The sequence below is a fragment of the Prosopis cineraria genome, unplaced genomic scaffold (genome assembly GCF_029017545.1).
Source record: "Prosopis cineraria cultivar Desert tree isolate PC_DT_omini unplaced genomic scaffold, ASM2901754v1 PC1165, whole genome shotgun sequence".
In the NCBI taxonomy this organism is placed as follows: domain Eukaryota; kingdom Viridiplantae; phylum Streptophyta; class Magnoliopsida; order Fabales; family Fabaceae; genus Prosopis; species Prosopis cineraria.
This window is the reverse complement of record NW_026556490.1, coordinates 6,860-24,993: the sequence shown is the minus strand read 5'-3', so window position 1 is coordinate 24,993 and position 18,134 is coordinate 6,860. Positions and strand designations below refer to the sequence as shown.

General features: G+C 34.5%; 3 protein-coding genes across 3 annotated transcripts; 2 read left to right on the top strand and 1 right to left on the bottom strand.

Annotated features, from left to right (window-relative positions):
- Nucleotides 1-1,617: 1,617 nt before the first annotated feature.
- Nucleotides 1,618-2,623, top strand: LOC129299458 (uncharacterized). The gene has a single exon (XM_054937928.1). It carries the CDS (start codon nt 1,807-1,809, stop codon nt 2,353-2,355), a length of 549 nt encoding a protein of 182 aa, XP_054793903.1. The 5' UTR covers nt 1,618-1,806; the 3' UTR covers nt 2,356-2,623.
- Nucleotides 2,624-3,994: 1,371 nt separating this feature from the next.
- On the bottom strand, nt 3,995-7,245 carry LOC129299457 (uncharacterized). The gene is made up of 6 exons (XM_054937926.1): nt 6,878-7,245; nt 6,148-6,246; nt 5,338-5,467; nt 4,716-5,040; nt 4,556-4,610; nt 3,995-4,258 (listed from the first exon to the last, which is right to left on the bottom strand). The coding sequence occupies exons 1-6, from the start codon at nt 7,013-7,015 to the stop codon at nt 4,184-4,186; spliced, it is 822 nt and encodes a 273-aa protein (XP_054793901.1). The 5' UTR covers nt 7,016-7,245; the 3' UTR covers nt 3,995-4,183.
- Nucleotides 7,246-8,931: 1,686 nt separating this feature from the next.
- LOC129299455 (dehydrin ERD10-like) lies at nt 8,932-10,853 on the top strand. The gene is made up of 2 exons (XM_054937924.1): nt 8,932-9,161; nt 10,306-10,853. The coding sequence occupies exons 1-2, from the start codon at nt 8,988-8,990 to the stop codon at nt 10,498-10,500; spliced, it is 369 nt and encodes a 122-aa protein (XP_054793899.1). The 5' UTR covers nt 8,932-8,987; the 3' UTR covers nt 10,501-10,853.
- The last annotated feature ends 7,281 nt before the right edge of the window (nt 10,854-18,134 follow it).

The following is an 18,134-nucleotide window of genomic DNA, read 5'->3' as shown; positions in this document are numbered from 1 at the left end:
ATAATACATTTTTTAAAAAATAAAATATTAAAAAATATAAAATTTTTTTAGTCTATAATTATTATTTTTTTTAAAATTATTTTTATTAATAGTAATTTTATATTTATTATAAAATATTTAATAAAGATAAATATAAAAAGATAGAGTTAATTTAAAAATAGGTAATTATTTTATTAAAATAAAATTTAAATTAAAAATATTTTATATTTTTTAAATTTAAATTATTTTATTAAATTTAAATTAAAAATTTAAATATTCAACGATAGAGTAATTGAATATACCTAGGGAGAATAATATGAACTTTTCCTTTTTCCTGTACAATAAACTTTCTTACTTTTTTTTGTCCCAAAACGAAAAAAAAAAAAACCTTAAACTTCCTCACTGTTTTACATTTAGTCTTTTATTGTTACTCTCTCGTTACCTTGAAGTTCGTCTTAATTGTGTGAGTTATATATGTGCGCTCTGAGTGTGCATACACACACTTCTAATCATACCTTTATTTTATTATATTTCACTTAAATAATTGATTGGGATGTTATAAATAAGCTAAATGTTATATTTATTCAATTTAAAATATGATTGGAAATATATAAAATAAATTTAAAAATCAAGAAACTTTTGAAAAACACAAATTAATTAACAAAGGCTTATTTTATCCAAAGCATAGTATACAGCATTTTCTAGAATCTTACCTAATTCAAAATATATGACATTAAATAACTTTTATATTTGTTTTTTTAACTATATCTCTATTTCATTTATTACTCTTTTTTAAAAAATAATGCATTAAAATTTTAATTATTATTATCAAGACTCTTATATAGGGTATTTAATAAAGGTATAAATAAAAAGATATGAATATTTTTAAAAATTTAAAATTTTAACCAATATTATTCATAAATTATAAATTAATTAACTATAATTTATATTATGTGATGGAGGGAGTATGTTGTAGTTCGGAGGAAGTAATTTTTTTATCATTTCATCGGAAAAAAAAGTATAACATGGATTTGTTAGTACATGATTTGGATTTAAGGGTTATTTATACATAACTCAAAATTTAAAAATGTTATTTGTATAAAAAAAAGGAAAAAAAAAAACTAAGGTATAAGTATGACCATGTTAGTGAAATTGTAGAATAATTGATAGCATGAGATTACTTGCACAAGCTTTGGATCTAAAATGTGAAGTCTCAATCACAACAAACAACACTAACATTGATGTCTAATGCACACATAACATGATAACATAACACATTTAAAAATACTTAGACCATCTTCCTCCCTCTCTCATCTCTAATTTGCTCCAATTCCAACACCTCCCCATCTCTAATATGTAAAAAATATACCATGGAAATATAGATCAAAGTGTCCAATTAAACTAATAAACTGTTAGTTAATATTTTAATCGATTTAATAAAATTATTTATTTATAACTGGTCTGATTAGGGTTCGACTGATTTAATGATTAGCCTGATATTCAATATGTCCGTAAAAAGGCCGTTTCACCCTCATTACTCTTCCGCTCTCCTCACCGTTGGATTTTATTCACACTAGTGAATCACATTGAGATTCGAGTAGCTCTCTGTGTATCTCTCCCTCTCTCTCCAATCCAATCCGAACTAAACCAAGCTTTTTACTCAGTCATTCATTCATTCTTCATTTTTAAATCTTTCACCGCTTCTGATTCACTGCCTTTGCTTGTCCTATTATACCATTTTTGTTTAATTCATTCACAGCTCCATATCCGAAAATCCCCAACGTTCTTCTGCTTGCTTGCGGCTGCGGATCCTTCGTTCCTTCATCCATGGCGGACTACGAAGGCCACCATCACCAGAAGGAGACGGCATTGCAAGCCCTCAACACCATAATCCAGCTTCACTTCGAGAAGACTCTGGAGAAGAAGCGTGCCATTGACCTCCAGAAGAAGGAGCTTCACAAGCTCTTTCAGATTTTCTTCGTCTTCCTCAGCCTCGTCTTCCTGGCCCTCTCCAATTCCTCTCGCCTCCAGTGCCGCCATTGCTGGATCCCTATCTCCCTCCTCTCCCTCGCCTCCCTCATCTTCTACGTCTCCGTCGCCCAGACCCTCCGCTGCATTAACGCCTTCAAGTACCAGCGCCGATGCCACAAGCTCACCCTGGGCTTAGCCACGGAGAAGCTGAGGGAGATGAAGATGAAGCTGCAGAGCGGGAATGAATACGACGGAGTCGGGGACGAAGAGTTTGAGATTCACTACCAGGAACCTCCAGAGAGCTATTTTGGCAAGTTCAAGAGGAATTGGGCTCTCCATTTCGGCTTCTTGATCTTGATCTACGGTTTCATGGTATCTGTCTCCGTTGTTCTTCTCTGCTTCTAGATCTTCTTCTGTGGTAGATCCCAAGATCCATATGTCTAAATTAAAATCTGCATCCACTCGCTTCATTTTCAATCGGGAAATGGTAGATCTAGACTTTAAATTTCAATTGTGAAATTGTGTGCAAGTAAGAGGGGGACTAGTTGTTGTTTGTGTTTCAGCGCAAACGGGCACTTTTTTTCCTTCCTCTTTCTATGCCATACCTTTTCACTTTTCAGCTGTCCTTCTTCTTCTCTTTGACTCATAATCAAATGAAACGTCTTTCTATTAACATTCTTGACTTTGCCACTTGGCTCTTTTTTGCTTGGTTAACATCAGGTATCAGGAAACAAGCAACCTTTTTCTTGCTTTAAAAAAAAAAATCGATATATATAATATCTATGATATCGTTAATTTTATTATTTAGTAATAGTTAGTAAGTAGCCCCACTGGAGTTGTTAAGTGTAATTAGCCATATTTGTTTTGTTTATTGAAGGCTTGATCCTTGAAAAAAAAAAAAAATTGTACGTACTCCGCCTGATTAGTATCATGCTGTAGAAGGCCAGAAGCATGCTCCTCCAGTGCTCATCCTCTTCTTTTGTCAGAAGAATCATGCTCTTCGGCCGTCATTCTTTATTAGTACACTAACTGAGAGATATTAAACTTTAAACTCTATATTGATTTAATTTCTGAGGTTAATTTTCCTTTGTTTTTTTTTTACATTTTTATAAATTATATTGTTAGTTTTTTACATTTTAAGATATAAATTATGTTTTAAATTAATATAATAAATAGATAACTTGATACACACATGTATATAATTATATAGGTGACAACAAATTAATTCTTAAAATCAATATAAGTTGAGAAATACTTAAATAAATTAGGTACATCATGTCATTTGTGATTTGTCCAATTTAAACACTCCAAGTAATTTAAATAAAATTTTGTGTGATATTTTTTTAAATAATTTTATTTTTATAACAGAATACATATTTAATTTTTTACGTTTTCTTTCCATTATTATTAATATTAAAATTAATTTATATTTAAGTCATCTAAATGTTATATTTTTATTAGATAGATTATAAATAATGTGATACATCCGATCTATCTAAGCATTTCTCATTCAATTTTTATCAATTTATTTCTTTGCATTGTGCTTTATTTTTTGTTTTAAAAGTTCTGATTATATTTTTTTACATAAATAATCAATTTTTTCATTAATTTATACGACAACTAATTGATATTCTATTTCCTAGGGCAATGAATTTGAATAGTTATACCTTAAATTTAAACAACAAAATCCAAATCGATAATTTAAATAAACTTAAAAATTAAATAGATAAAAATTAAATCTGAAAGATCAAATTAATAATTGAGGTGGAATTGATAAATTAAAATTTTCATTATAATTAAATTATTTATTAGTTTTTTCTAATTCAAAATATTGGAACATCTATTTTTTATTTTTGAAAATTAAAAAATCGACATGATACAGATGGTTTAAGCTCGAAAACGGAAGGAAATCATATTTTCCATATTCACAAAATAATAATAATAATAATAATAATAATAATAATAATAATATCACTTTTCATCATCTTGAGATGTAAATTCCGTTGAACAGAGCTTCACGGATGTCTCCCGGACTCCGCACAAATGTCGGGAATATAGGAAATCTTCGCATGAAAAATAAAAATGTACATTGAATTTGTACACCGAATCTTCAATAAAGATACAACTGTTAAAAGTGTTACAATCTTTTTTTTTAAAAAAAAAAAGTAAATAAATTTTTAGCACACGTCTGGCCAGTGCTAAGCTGTTTCTCTTGCAATGAGGACATGCCAAACTACGCCGAGGAGATTGCACTGCACAACGACTTGTACGCATTCACGCACTGTTTAAATTTCTCTTCAGCCATCACCTGCAACCAAGAGCAATCAGCTTGCACAAGTTACCAAACGAAACAAGAAAAATCGAGAGAAGCAAAATCATCAATCATCATGACCATCATTTTGTTGGGATTTATTCTTCCCTTTTTTTCTTAAACATTACAGATCCTTTCTAGCTAATGCCAATTCTGCAGAATTTAACACCTGGTATTGTGTACGAACAAATTCATCATAAAAACGATAGTTCGGTTATAGTTTGTTACTCTATTTCCAACTCTTGCATACATTTTAAGCGGCCGAAAGGCCACATAGAAACATGCCAATCTCACCTGGGAAGGGCCTTGATGCTTATCAGGATGCCATTTTAAAGCTGATAACCGGAAGCTACAATTGCAAAAAAAAAAAAAAAAAAAGGAAAGATATCAGGACGTAGTTTTTAACTTCCATGAAGTGTAAAGTTTGGGATAAATGATGCCAAGGGCTACTTACGCATTTTTAACATCTTCAATCTTTAAAGGACCTGTGGGAGGCAGACCAAGGATAGTTCTATCAGAAAGCAAACCTACAAAACATGAATTGATGTCATCATCAGACTCCACATCACTTGAAGACTCAGCATCACTAGCACCGTTCCACTTTCTAGTTCTACTTCTATTTGCCCAGCTCCTGTGATCAAATCCAGATGTTGAATTCTCAAATGAAGACCCCCGCCAGTCACAGAAGGACCAGGTTGACGATTTATAACCAAATCTTGCACAGAAGATTGTCTCAGGATCATCAAAGTCCTCACAGAAACTCCCTCTTCTGATTTTCCCTGAGTTGGTACAATCATATGCACATTAATGGCTAGGGAAGTATAATACACATCAACTTAAAAATCATTTTAACTAATTAATATCAAGTTTAGATTATTTAAAATTGGATGCTTGACTCAATGACTGCTCTAAAACTATACATATCATTGGATGTGTTGTTCCTAAGTCCTAACCAGTAGGATATCCAAAAAGTACTTTCATTATCTAGTCCTCAACGTATACACAACATGTTTGACAAATGAGTTTGGCAGCAGGTGGCAGAGGGGAAAAATATAGATGAACAAGAAAGAACTCACCTTTTGTTTTCCTTTTTGATTTTCCAAACTTTCGACGAGACTTTGGTTGACCTTTATTATTCTGGTCATCTGAATTTTCTTGATCTTCACACCAATCGTGATCCCCTTCAAGTTTCCATGTTGTTTCTCTCTTCCAGGTAAAAAGTGCAAAACAAATGCATGATAAATTGTTGATAGCTAGCATTTGTGATACGCAGAAATGTATAAGTTATTAAACTCCAGGCAAATACACTATTCAAATGCGTGGAGATGGTGTTAGACAATATTCTATGATTGACAGTGTGGATAATTCTGCACCCACGACACCCGGCCCATCAGGAAGGAAGCTCTTACTCAATTGACCATAGTCAAATCTGATTTATTAATTTTACTTAGCCAGCAGTCAGTTTACCAAGTAATTGAAACTGATAACAAATTTTAGTATTACAATCTATTCTTTGAGTCACAAAGAATTGAAACTAGATCCATCCAATGCATACTTTGGTTTCTCTCTTGCTTCTTTTCTTCTCTTTTCTAGCCAAACCTAGGAGTCATTGTATAAGTGGAGTGTTAACCAGTTCTGCATCAAACATTCAACTTTGTGAACACTGTTTTCTGCAAAAGCAGCTCCTTTCTGGACTTGTAGTTGTAGGCCATGTCTTTATCCCACAGACTTTACCCAGACTCTCAGCCTCACCAAGAGAATTAAGGACAGTGCAGATGACTAAACATGCAATTGCAGATTTGCAGCAATAAATTAATGTAAAAAAGGTAATCTGAAACATGGAATAACAAGAGTTCTCAACATAATTAAAATCTTTAAAAGCATACCTGAGATGAAAATTTGGAGGCCCCACTATTGTAAAGGAGATCTTTCAGAGCTTTCTTTGCATCTGAGCGCTTTTCACGCACTACAAATCTGATATGATTCTGAAGTTAAATTTTGGTATCAGAGCAGTTTCAAGTTTAAGGATTATGATTTAAGCAGCCAAAATTGCATGGAATTCATAGCATTCAAGTGCCAGAAGCAAACACCCACATTCAACAATTACATGGATGTAACAAAAGCAGGGTTTTCCCTACATTACTTGTAACAAACTTAACATTCATGAAATACCCTAAATCTATGTGCTGAAATTGTACGTTAGATGGCTGTTGATTTCCTCTTACAAGCTGCAAAAACATTGTGATTGTCAAACATTCTAAACAGACCTTGAAAAAGGGGGAAGTTAGAGAGTCAATGGTTATATAGCAAAAACTATTTTCAAAGCGAAAACAATATCTACAATGACCTCTGTATTTGTCCGTTAAAATTGTTCAGGAGCAACTGCGGCTAAAACTTGAACCCAGAAACCCCGTCCCATGGACAATTGAACACGCAATACAATCTTCAAGCTCATATTGTTTAGCAATTTTTTTTTTAAATACCAGATAAACTACTCCACGGACATCGTTTCTCACAGTCTGTCCTTTTGGTTCCATCTTGTGATGAAAAACGAAATTGAGAATCGCAAGCCAGAAAAATAATAGCTTTTGGGAAGAAGCAGAGACAGAAACTCACGGAGTTAGATTTATTCTTCCATTTCTGACACGAAAACGGGGTGGAATGAAACGCTAAGGTTCGGGACGGTGCTAGTTTTGGTGAAGGAATCAGGTAAGTCCTGAGTGAAAACACGTTTCGCCATCGGGATACTTGCATATCGAGGCGGCCAGATCCAACAAAGACTTGACTTGGAGTTTGACGCAGAATGGGGCTGCGATGTATAAAACTTGAGGAAGATTCGCTTGTGAGCGAAGGAAATGGATGCGAGGCTTGAGGTGAAGCGAAGCCGATGATGTCTCCGCACGCTCCGTTCTCTTCCTTCCCTCCGGCACCAAAGCAAAAACCACATGGCGTTGCAGTTGCCGGCACAGTCCTACATGGGCCTGCGCCCCTCCCAAGCCCATTTCCCCCCGGCTAGTTTAGCCCCATGTTCGAAAAGGGCTAGTTATTGTCAAAAGGTTTTTTTTTAACCAATAAAAGTTAATCCAATTAATAAAAATTTAGCTTATAACTTAAAGTTATGTGATCAAATTTCATCATTAATATAATGATTTTTTTAGTGGGTGATTTGTAAGTTCCTCTCTAAACATTCCTTAACCTTGATGAGTCCTGATATCTAACTCACCTAAGCTTTCTTATATAAAAACAAATACTTTTTTCCTTAAAAAATCATAATTGTTGTTAAGATCTTAGTCTAATTTCACTATCCAACAATTACAATTGCAATGTTTAGTTAGCATCAATTAAATTCTTGATGGGAGGTAGGCTCTCCAAAAATATATTTACAAATTGTCAACCAAGTTGGTTTGAGTCAAATATTTAGGATATTAGAGTGGAAGTCACAATTGCAATGTTTTAGTAGGAGATATATCTATATTTAATACTCAACCATGATTTAAACACAATTACCTACTCCAATAGAAGGGCACCTGTGTATAATAAAAAAAATATAATTCCGGCATGACTTCTTATATTTTATATTATATATAGAAATAAATATAGACAATATATTAGATGATTTTTCATTTTTTTTGAATTAATTAATAAATGAAACAAATAATATTGAGCAAGGGGATAAGGGTTAGAAGAAGACCAAATAGAACATTCAATGAAATTATAGAATGATTCTAGTTAATAGTGTACTCAAATGTTTGATTTAGGGTTGGATAAAAGTCTCCTAATCCTATCCAATCTGAATAAATATGGTCCAGGTCTTGTAAAAATAGACTAGAAGGACTAAAATGATAAAAAAAGCCACACTTTATCTTTGAGTTAAACTAGATAAGAGACCGAGATGTTAGACCATTTGGTCTATTTTGGTCCTATAAAGTAATTTTAATATAAATATATTTAATATAGTTTGAACTTTGAAGTGTCTAAATGTTTTCTCCTCATTTTCAATTTTTTACTCTTCACTCTTCACTGAACCAATGATAGCTTGAATTTTGAAAACTCTTCACTCTGTGTCTCCATATTGTCACATGATGCAAGAACTGAAATCCTTTTTATTTTTATTGGAGATTGTTATGGATTTATTATAATAGATTTTAATAATTTTTGATAAATTTTACATGATTATAAGTATTTTTTTATCTTAAATAAATTTATTAGGTTAAAATGAATTATTGTCTATTATATATATAGGAAAAGGAAAACTAATGAAGTGAAATACTGGATTATTAAGACTAGTTTTTTAATCCCATGAATTAAGTCTAGTTCTATTTAACTTTAAGTTAAACTTAAACTAGACTAAATAACGAGTTGCTTGATAGAATCCTTTCTATTAAAAAAGCCAGGCCAAAGTCCTACCCAATTAATCTTTTGTGCAGCGCTAGTTTGGTAATTGATATATCACAATCTGGCGCAATCCGTTCGATTGGCAGTGAACAAAAATTAGAGAGTTAACAACCTGAAGAAGAAATAATTGGGAGAGCCACCAAGAATTAGGTGTCGTGTTATAATCAGATCAAATATCTATTCCTACCACAGTGGGCTCCACTTTTTATTATCAAATATAGCATATCCATGCTTAGCTTCAGTTCATGCTAAGTCCTCCATAAAGAATTCTCAGGCATAGAGAGAGAGAGAAGGAAGTAATATAGTGGTAGGTAGTGTATTTGAAGACGACATGGGAGGTTGTGGGAGCAAGTCCAGAGTGTTGAAGGAAATAGGGCAACCTAATAATGAGGTCAACATGTCTGAATCTCATGAAGCTCATCATCATCATCATCATCATCATCAGCTTTCTTCACCCCATGAGATCTCCAGCAAACGCCCTTCTCTCAGCTACTTGTTCCACCAGGTACCTATTATTTCTGATAATCTTCGCTGGTTAGTTAGCTTCTCAGCCTCTTCTTGATAGCTGGTTTAGCTTCTCTTGCTTTCAGAGATTCCAAACATTACATCTAAATCAAATCAAAACTACTTTGCATTAATGATATGACAAGGGACTCCTTGGAGGACCCCATTTCTGTATGGATCCCATTGGTTAATTTCAACTTTCACTTACAATACAAAACTAGCAAGCTACAATAATGCACTAATGCATGCATCTCTTCATCTGTGGTCTGTCTTAATTATTAACCACACCCTAATTGCCTTATCAATTAACTATTATTTTGTCTACGGGACTACAGAACTATAGACAACTTCATATTATAAAATTAAATAAAAGAGGATGTAATGATATCGTCATACTTAAGTGCTTGTTAATATTTTTGTAATTATTATTATATAAAATTCTTATTACTTTTTTTAGTTAAATATAAATATTTTATGTTCAATAAAATCCTTTTTTTATTTATTTTTGATTATTTGTTCAGTTCAGCTAAGAAAGTCCAAATCATCAATGGATATAAAATACCAAAAAGCATAAGAAGAACGTATTAAATTAAACTCTGCCCAAATGCATAGTGCCCACCTTACCTACTATAAATTAGAATATATAGTGAACTCAGTGTATTGGTAGAGTGTATAAACATGTATGACGAATCATTTTTTGTTTGCAAAAGTCCTTCAATATAGTAGTATCATAGTTATTTGATTATCAAGTATATTATTACCGTGGTAAGAGTTAGACCTTGGGCTGAAATATTTTGAATAAAAAAATCATGTGAAAGAAATTATTTCAATTGGCATTGATAATACTCAAATTTAAAGTAGCTGGTAATATCGGGTTTCAAATAGTTGTTACCAAATAAAATTTTATTTTTAAATATTTATTATTCATTCTTCAATAATGATCATGACGAACACAAAAGTATTTGAAACCCTTAATAGTGTGACGTTTTATACAATATATATTCCTTAAAAAAAAACAATACATTATTTCATTATAGAATTCAATAACAAAAATATAAGAACTATGCTCAAATGAACATTCACGATAAGATAAGTTTACATTATTCTTAAACTTTTTAACAATTAATTTGGCCATTTGAAATCAGAGTGAAGGTATGAAAACAAATACAAGAAGTGAGAAAAGTGAAGACGGAGAGAATGTGAAAAAAGAAGCATCAGAAAAGGAAAAGCAAAAATATGAAGGGAAGGAGTTAAATGAAAGGAATGAAGGAGGGAGACAAGAATCACTACCAGAAGAGGCTAAGAACAAATTCTCAGAGGAAACACAAAGCAGTAATTAGTTACGGAATTGTGATGGAAATGACAGTGAACAGAGAGATGAAGCCGAGTAGCCTGCAAAATCAAGTGAGGACTCTAAACCTGAACAATCAGAGCAAAGCCATTAAGGCCCAAATAAGCCCATGAAAGCACTTTAGGGTCCAGTCAACCCAGGCACCTCTTTTTATGCTTGGGATGAATCAATATTTATTAAGTTTATTAAGTTTTTAATTATTTTTCTCTCATGCCTGTGCTAATGTGCATTGCCATGCACTTTTGTGCATATGTTTGGATTTAGATTCAATGTCAAATCGTGATATGTACAATTATTTGAAAAGAAAAATCATCTGTTATTTTTTTTTGATAAGATCATGTGTTAATTTTAATTTGATGAATATTATCAAGCCATGGTATTTCAACATAACCTTACATGATGTATGCATATATTGGTTCTTAATTTTTTTAAATATAATCATCTAATTAGGTTAGATTATCAAGTTAATTAAAAATGACTCTCCTCAAGACATTTTTTTGGTATTCATACAAATTGAAACTCGAGATCTTGTATTTAAGAGGGTGCATGTCCTTTCATTAAATATTTATTGATACATTGATCTTTATTTTGAGAGACTCTCCACTCTGCCGGCCTAAAGTTTTATTTTTTATTTTTTGGTTTAAGAAACAATTTTTTTGTTAAATAACAATGCAATGTGGCTTACCATAGCAATGAAAATGTGTTTAGCCCCTAGAAAGGCATCTAATATATATTAAAAAAAGCTTAATTAAGCTGTGTTTTTCACAAGCCATAATTCTATAAACAATGTAGCTTATTTTCTCATATCTATCATGATCTGATTGGCTAACACTTATTATTAGTATTATATATATAAGAAAGTTTAGATAAATTAGATTTAGCAGCTAATATACTTTCAAGTTTAAAGAGCAGTAATTATAAATTATTTATTAATAAGACGTTCATAACAGATTATGTTTTTTTTTGTTGCCCAATATATTCTCACAATCAACAGCCATGGGATTAATTTTTCAAAAAATCAGAGATCATTTAAGGTGTTTTTAATACATACTTTTAGAAATCAAATCCTAAAATAATCTAGACGGTTGCCATGGATGCCACATCTATTTGGTGATTATGTTACTTTTTACTTTTTATGCGAGCGAAGCGAAAAAGCAAAAAGATGTGGGCTTAAAAAAAAAAATCCATAAATGACCTTTGTTCAGGTTACTTAGAAGGCCTAATATAGAGCCGGTAATTCGGGCCGAGCCCGACGGGCTAACCCGAATTAACCCGAAAAATTTTAAGGCCGGGCTTTAAAAAATTCGGGCCAAGCCCGATTCGGGTTCAGGCTTGGCCCGAATACCCGAATAATTTTTTTATTTTTAAAAATATATAATATATAATAAATATTAATTAATTTTTTAATTTTTAGGTTATTTTATACTAAAATATCATATATTTGAGTCCTAAACATCATTTAAGTATTAAAAATATATATTTTATATTTTTTTATAAAATAAAATAATTAATTTTAAAGTAAAAAATTTAATTAAAATAATTTTAAAAATAAAATTTGAGTATTCGGGCCGCCCGAAGTCCGAAGGAATTTGGGCTGGGCTTAATCATTCGGACTTTTTAAAAAAAACAAGACTATTCGGGTTCGGGCCTATTCAGACCGAGCTTATTCGGACCGAGCCCGAATAGATCCGATCAGCTCGAATTCCCAGCTCTAACCTAATAGAAGACGGTATTCGGCTGCAGTGAGTGAGTCATGGCGCTACGCATGGTGAAGATTCGAGCTTCCCTGAAAGGAGTTGATGAGTGATGGCTCCTCTTTTGATGCAAAGTTTAGTGTTCGTGTTTCTCACTTCCACACTCATCTCCTCTATGATCTGAGGTTCAAAGATTTTGATTCTAAATTTACTCGGCATGGTTAGACGCATGCTTTCCAAAAAGATTTTCATTTTATCTTCCATTTCTTCTTCATCATCATCGTCAGTTCGTCTTCCTCTCTTTCAAATTTGTCACTTCCCTCGCTCGTTGAGTAACTCCTCATTACTTAGACGCCATTATCATGAACCCCAGAATATACCAATTCCAGTATGGTGGGATTTTAAGAATTGCCTCCCACCGTCTGCTGTGAATGTTTTTAGAATTGCTCACTTCATAATGGAGGCTGTTAGAGCCAAAGGAATCATGGGGCCTCTCCGAATTAAGGCATTTGGTGATGTTTATTAGCTCACAAGGTCCAACCAGGAGGCTCTCGCGTCCACTGGGATCAAAATCATCCACGTTCCTAAGGGTTGGTCATTATTTCTTTTATTTGCTGGAATCTTTTTTTTGCCCCACTTGATTTAGGTGAGGGAAAGACATAGCATAAATAGTTCAAAGCTGATCATTTCATAGAACTATCCGTATAGTACGTGTATGTTACTGCATTTTGTTATTTATTCAAAAGTTGGTGTCTTCTTCTTTATTTTGATATTCCACTATTCTGTAGCTGGCAAGCGTTTTGGTCCTTGTCTTTTTCTCTCTTGTTATGCTTACAGTTCTCACGGCAATGTCACTGTTGCATTATTCACTATTTGTTCACATTTCAAACTTATCTTGTCCCTAACTACATGATTGCAGGTGGAAAGAATAGCGCTGATAGATCTCTTCTCATTGACCTTATGCTTTGGGTTTCCCAAAATCCTCCTCCGACACATTTGTTTCTAATTTCAAGCGATAAGGATTTTGCTGAAGTATTACATCGTTTGTGAATGAATAACTACAATATCCTAATTACTGGTATAAATACTTCTCATTGTCTATGCAGTGTAACAACTATAGTATGGCACTGGAATTCATTACTCAGAGGAGAAGATCTTGGTGGAAAACATTTTAATGATCCTCTTGATGGTTTGTACAGTTCTAGGCATGGTCACCATGATGCACCTCTTAAAGACACTTTTTTAGGTTTGAGCTTTAGCCCAATTCCAAAGCCAGTTGTGCAGCAGGTTCATCAGATATTGAATTTGCATCCAAATGGCATCTCTTTATCATGCCTTCAAACAAAGTTGGAAAAAGCTGGTATCTACTTGGATAAATATTACTATGGATATAAAAATTTTTCCTAGTTTCTTTTATCAATGATGAATGTACGGCTTCGGGTTATACCTAATAAAGGACTTTTTGGACATTGCATCCCCAAATTATCTCCAAAACCCATTGAAAGCAGTTTTGTACTGTCTACAGAGTTGGTTGAAAATGAAGAGTCGAATCATGTGATTACTTCAATGATCTCATCCATGAACTTAGTAGGGAAGATATTCCACAAAAGGTCCAACAGGTTGCAGATGTGGGAAAGAATGGCATTTTAGATGATACTTCTGAAAAGTTAAATGCTGATGACAAATATGCTAAACCAACAAAAAATGAACCTAATGGAGCAGATAGTCATATTGGTGGTAGTAGGGAAACTCCCAGCAATACTTTTAGTAAGCGTCTAACATTCTTGGATTGGATTAAAAGTTGGTGACTGTTCAGGAAAAAGGTTGGAAACACACATAATTTGACTGCACATGGGAATGAGATGGTTAGAAATGCTAGAGAGCTTGAGTTATTGGGTTTGAAACATATAGTTAGTCATTATAAAGAGCATGAGCTATCAAATCTGCGACAGAAGGTTAGTCATTCTAAGGAGCTCCAATCATTAAAATAGAGACAAATAGCTAGTCATTTTAAGGAGCTTGAGTTATTAGAACTAAGACAGACATTGAATCGTTTTGGAGAGCCTAAGGTAATTTCTTGTAGTTCCTTTTGGAAGGAAGTAGAATCTTTGGTTTTCACCTCCAAAGGAGTAATTCTTGTCTTCCAGTCAAGAAGCAGGTTGGTTAGGATAATAGTCCTTTAGAGCTAATTTGAAAAATTTCACATTTGCTATGTACTATAAGAACAGTGTTTGTGTAGATAATTATAAGACTTTCTTAATTTTTAATGATATTTGTGAAATATAATTAATTAGGAAATATCCTTTGCTAATTAATAGGGATATGATTCTGATTTATAGGGATATGATTAGATAAGATTATGAGGGTAAATACGTGTTTTGATTTTTTTTTTGATTATTTCCTTGTACAGTCAGCCTTGTAATCGTGTATATATTTCTGCACAGTGGAATAATATATTCATTCATTTTCTGGTCAATATACCTACATGGTATCAGAGTTGATCGACGGTTCTGACCCAGAAAATGCAGACGGCAGCGTACGACCAGTAGAGGAGTCACAGTCGAGCAACTCGAGACCTTCGTCCATAGGCTCAAGCACCGAGAACTCCTCATCGTACACCCATGGCGGAACTCCCCTCGGGTTGAGTTCTGCCGAAGGGTCCTCTGTTCTCCCGGTGTCCAATAAATTCAACGGACATAATTACCGTGAGTGGGCTCAAGCTATGCGACTCGCTATTGGTGGTCGTGGAAAACTGGGCTTCATCACCGGTACGTCTAAGGTACCAGACGAGTCAGACACAGCAGCCCTGTCAAAGTGGGAGACCGAGGACTCGTTAGTTGCTTCATGGTTGGTCACAGCCATGACTCCACAGGTCCGACGCTCCTTCATGTTTTTGCCTACTGCGAGAGACATTTGGGAAGCTGTTTGAGAATCATACTCGGATGGTGAAGACAGTGCTCGAACATATGAGCTGAAGACTCGAAGCTGGCAGATTAAACAAGCTGAACGTGACTTGACCGAATATTGGTTAGAACTCGTTACCATATGGCAGGAGATCGACCTCAACACAGAAGAGGAATGGGCTTGTACTCATGATGCATCAAGGTCCAAAAAACGAGTTGAGGATGAGCGGGTGTTTCAATTCTTGGCCGGTCTTCATCACTCATTAGATGATGTCCGAAGCAGAATCCTAGCTCGCTCGCCATTACCCTCAGCACGAGATGCATTTGGAGAAGTCCGTAGGGAGTCTTCTCGTCGAAAGGTGATGCTTACTGACCCTGTTCCTATATCTTCCTCTTCTGAACCTTCTGCCTTGATAAGTAAAAGCACTGATCACGGTTTAAAGGAGACAAAAGGGAAAATCTCGTGTGATCATTGTAAAAAGACTGGTCACACAAAGGACAAGTGTTGGGATCTTCATGGGAAGCCTGCTGACTGGAAACCAAGCAAGGGTAAGGCACGTGGATATCAAGCGACTTCAGAAAATGCCCTAAAAAAATCTATTGCCATCCCTCAAATGGATAAAGACCAGTTAATTAAGCTCCTGGAGGTGTTAAATACACTACAACGACCTGGTCAACCATCTCAAAACCACACTGTTTCTGTGGCCAAGCAAGGTAAGAATCATTATGCATTAAATACCTCCTTCCATAAATCCCGGTGGATTGTTGACTCTGGGGCCTCAGATCACATGACGGCAGACTCCACGTTATTTACATCATATTTTCCATGTAGTGGACATGAGAAAATTGATACTGCTAATGGAACATCTTCCTCCATTGCTGGAAAGGGAAGCATTACTATTTCTGAATTTTTACAACTGGATTCAGTCCTTCATGTTCCATACTTAGCTTGTAATTTGTTATCCATAAGCAAGTTGACTAAACAAGCTCACTGCAGTGCTCATTTTTTCTCTACTCATTGTATCTTTCAGGATCTCACATCGGGGAAGATGATTGGCAATGCTGAGGAGTGTGATGGGCTATACTACCTTAATGAATCAACCGTGAGTAGTCTCTGGTCTCGTATTCGGTGTAACCTTGTGTCCACCTCTGAGAATAATGATCTTTTGTTATGGCATAAAAGAATGGGTCATCCTAATGTCCAGTACTTAAGTCGTCTGTTTCCTCATTTTTCATTCAATAAAATTTCTACTTTTCATTGTGATACTTGGTGAATTGGCTAAACACCATCGTTCCTCACTTCCGCACTCTGAATACAAACCGTCTAAACCTTTTTCTATCATTCATAGTGATGTGTGGGGTCCTTCCCGTATCCCAAATCGGACTCAAGCCAAATGGTTTGTTACCTTCATAGATGACCATACTCGTGTGTGCTGGGTCTACTTAATAAAAGAGAAATCTGATGTCACATCCATATTTTTAGAATTTTACACCATGATTCTTAACCAATTTCATACCTCCATTCAAATCCTCCAAACTGATAATAGTACCGAATACCTGAATAAAACTATGAGTGAATTTTTGAAAACAAAGGGTATCGTCCATAAAACCTCTTGTACAAATACACCTCAACAAAATGGTATTGCCGAACGCAAAAATAAACACCTATTGGAGGTTGCCCGTGCCCTCATGTTTACCACTAATATGCCAAAATTTTTTTGGGGCGATGCTATTCTTACTGCTGCTTACCTCATCAATCGAATGCCAAGTAAAGTCTTATCCTATATCACACCTCTTGATCGACTACGCGAAATACATTCTCTTCACCATCTTGAAACTAATCTCCCCTTGAAAATATTTGGGTGCTTAGCTTTTGTACATCTTAACCCCACTTCAAAGCTTGAACCTAGGGCTATCAAGTGCGTATTTATTGGTTATTCTTCTTCTCAAAAAGGCTACAAATGTTTTGATCCCTCTTCCCAGCGTCTATTCGTTAGTCATGATGTCACGTTTTCTGAACACGAATCCTTTTATCCTCCTCCCTCCATTCAGGGGGGGACTTGGCATGAATTTCAGTCATTCTTTGAGTATTCCCCTATTCCATCTGTGGATCTCAACTCTTTTGAGCCATCTGTCTCTTTTATGCCAGAAGCAAAAGAAAATACAGGTACAGAGGATAACAAGGACACAAGTACCACAGAAAAAGAGATCATAACCTATAAACGGAAGAAGAAGCAATGTAATAAACCTCCCACACCTGAGGCAATCCTTGATTCAGAACCGATAAGAGATCTTGTAGAAGGAAATGAGAACATCATAGAGACTTTGAATGCCAATAATGATGCCAGGAAAGAATTGGATAGTGATTTGAATTTGCCAATTGCCCTCAGAAAGAAACCTCGATCTTGTACACAGCATCCAATTCAAAAATATGTGTCCTATGATATTATATCTCCCAAGTATCAAGGGTTCATTGCAAGTCTAGATGATGTTAGTATTCCAAATAATATTCATGAGGCTTTGGAATCACCAAGATGGAGAGAAGCTGTCTTGGAAGAAATGAAAGCATTAGAGGAAAATGGGACTTGGGAAATTGTGAATAAACCAAGGAACAAGAAACTTGTAAGTTGCAAGTGGGTGTTCACCCCAAAATTCAAAGCTGATGGGAACCTTGAAAAATTGAAGGCTCGATTGGTAGCTAGGGGATTCACTCAGACATATGGCATTGACTATCAAGAAACCTTTGCACCAGTGGCCAACCTAAACACTATCAGAGTGTTACTATCTATAGCAGCAAACCTCGAATGGCCGTTGCATCAATTAGATATCAAGAACGCCTTCTTAAATGGAGACTTGAAAGAGGAAGTATATATGACTCTACCCCCTGGCTTTAATCAAGGCAAAGGTGATCAAGTGTGCAAGTTGAAGAAATCACTGTATGGATTAAAGCAGTCACCGAGAGCATGGTTCGATAGATTCTCACAAGTCTTGAGGTCTCAGGGCTACAAACAAGGACTATCAGATCA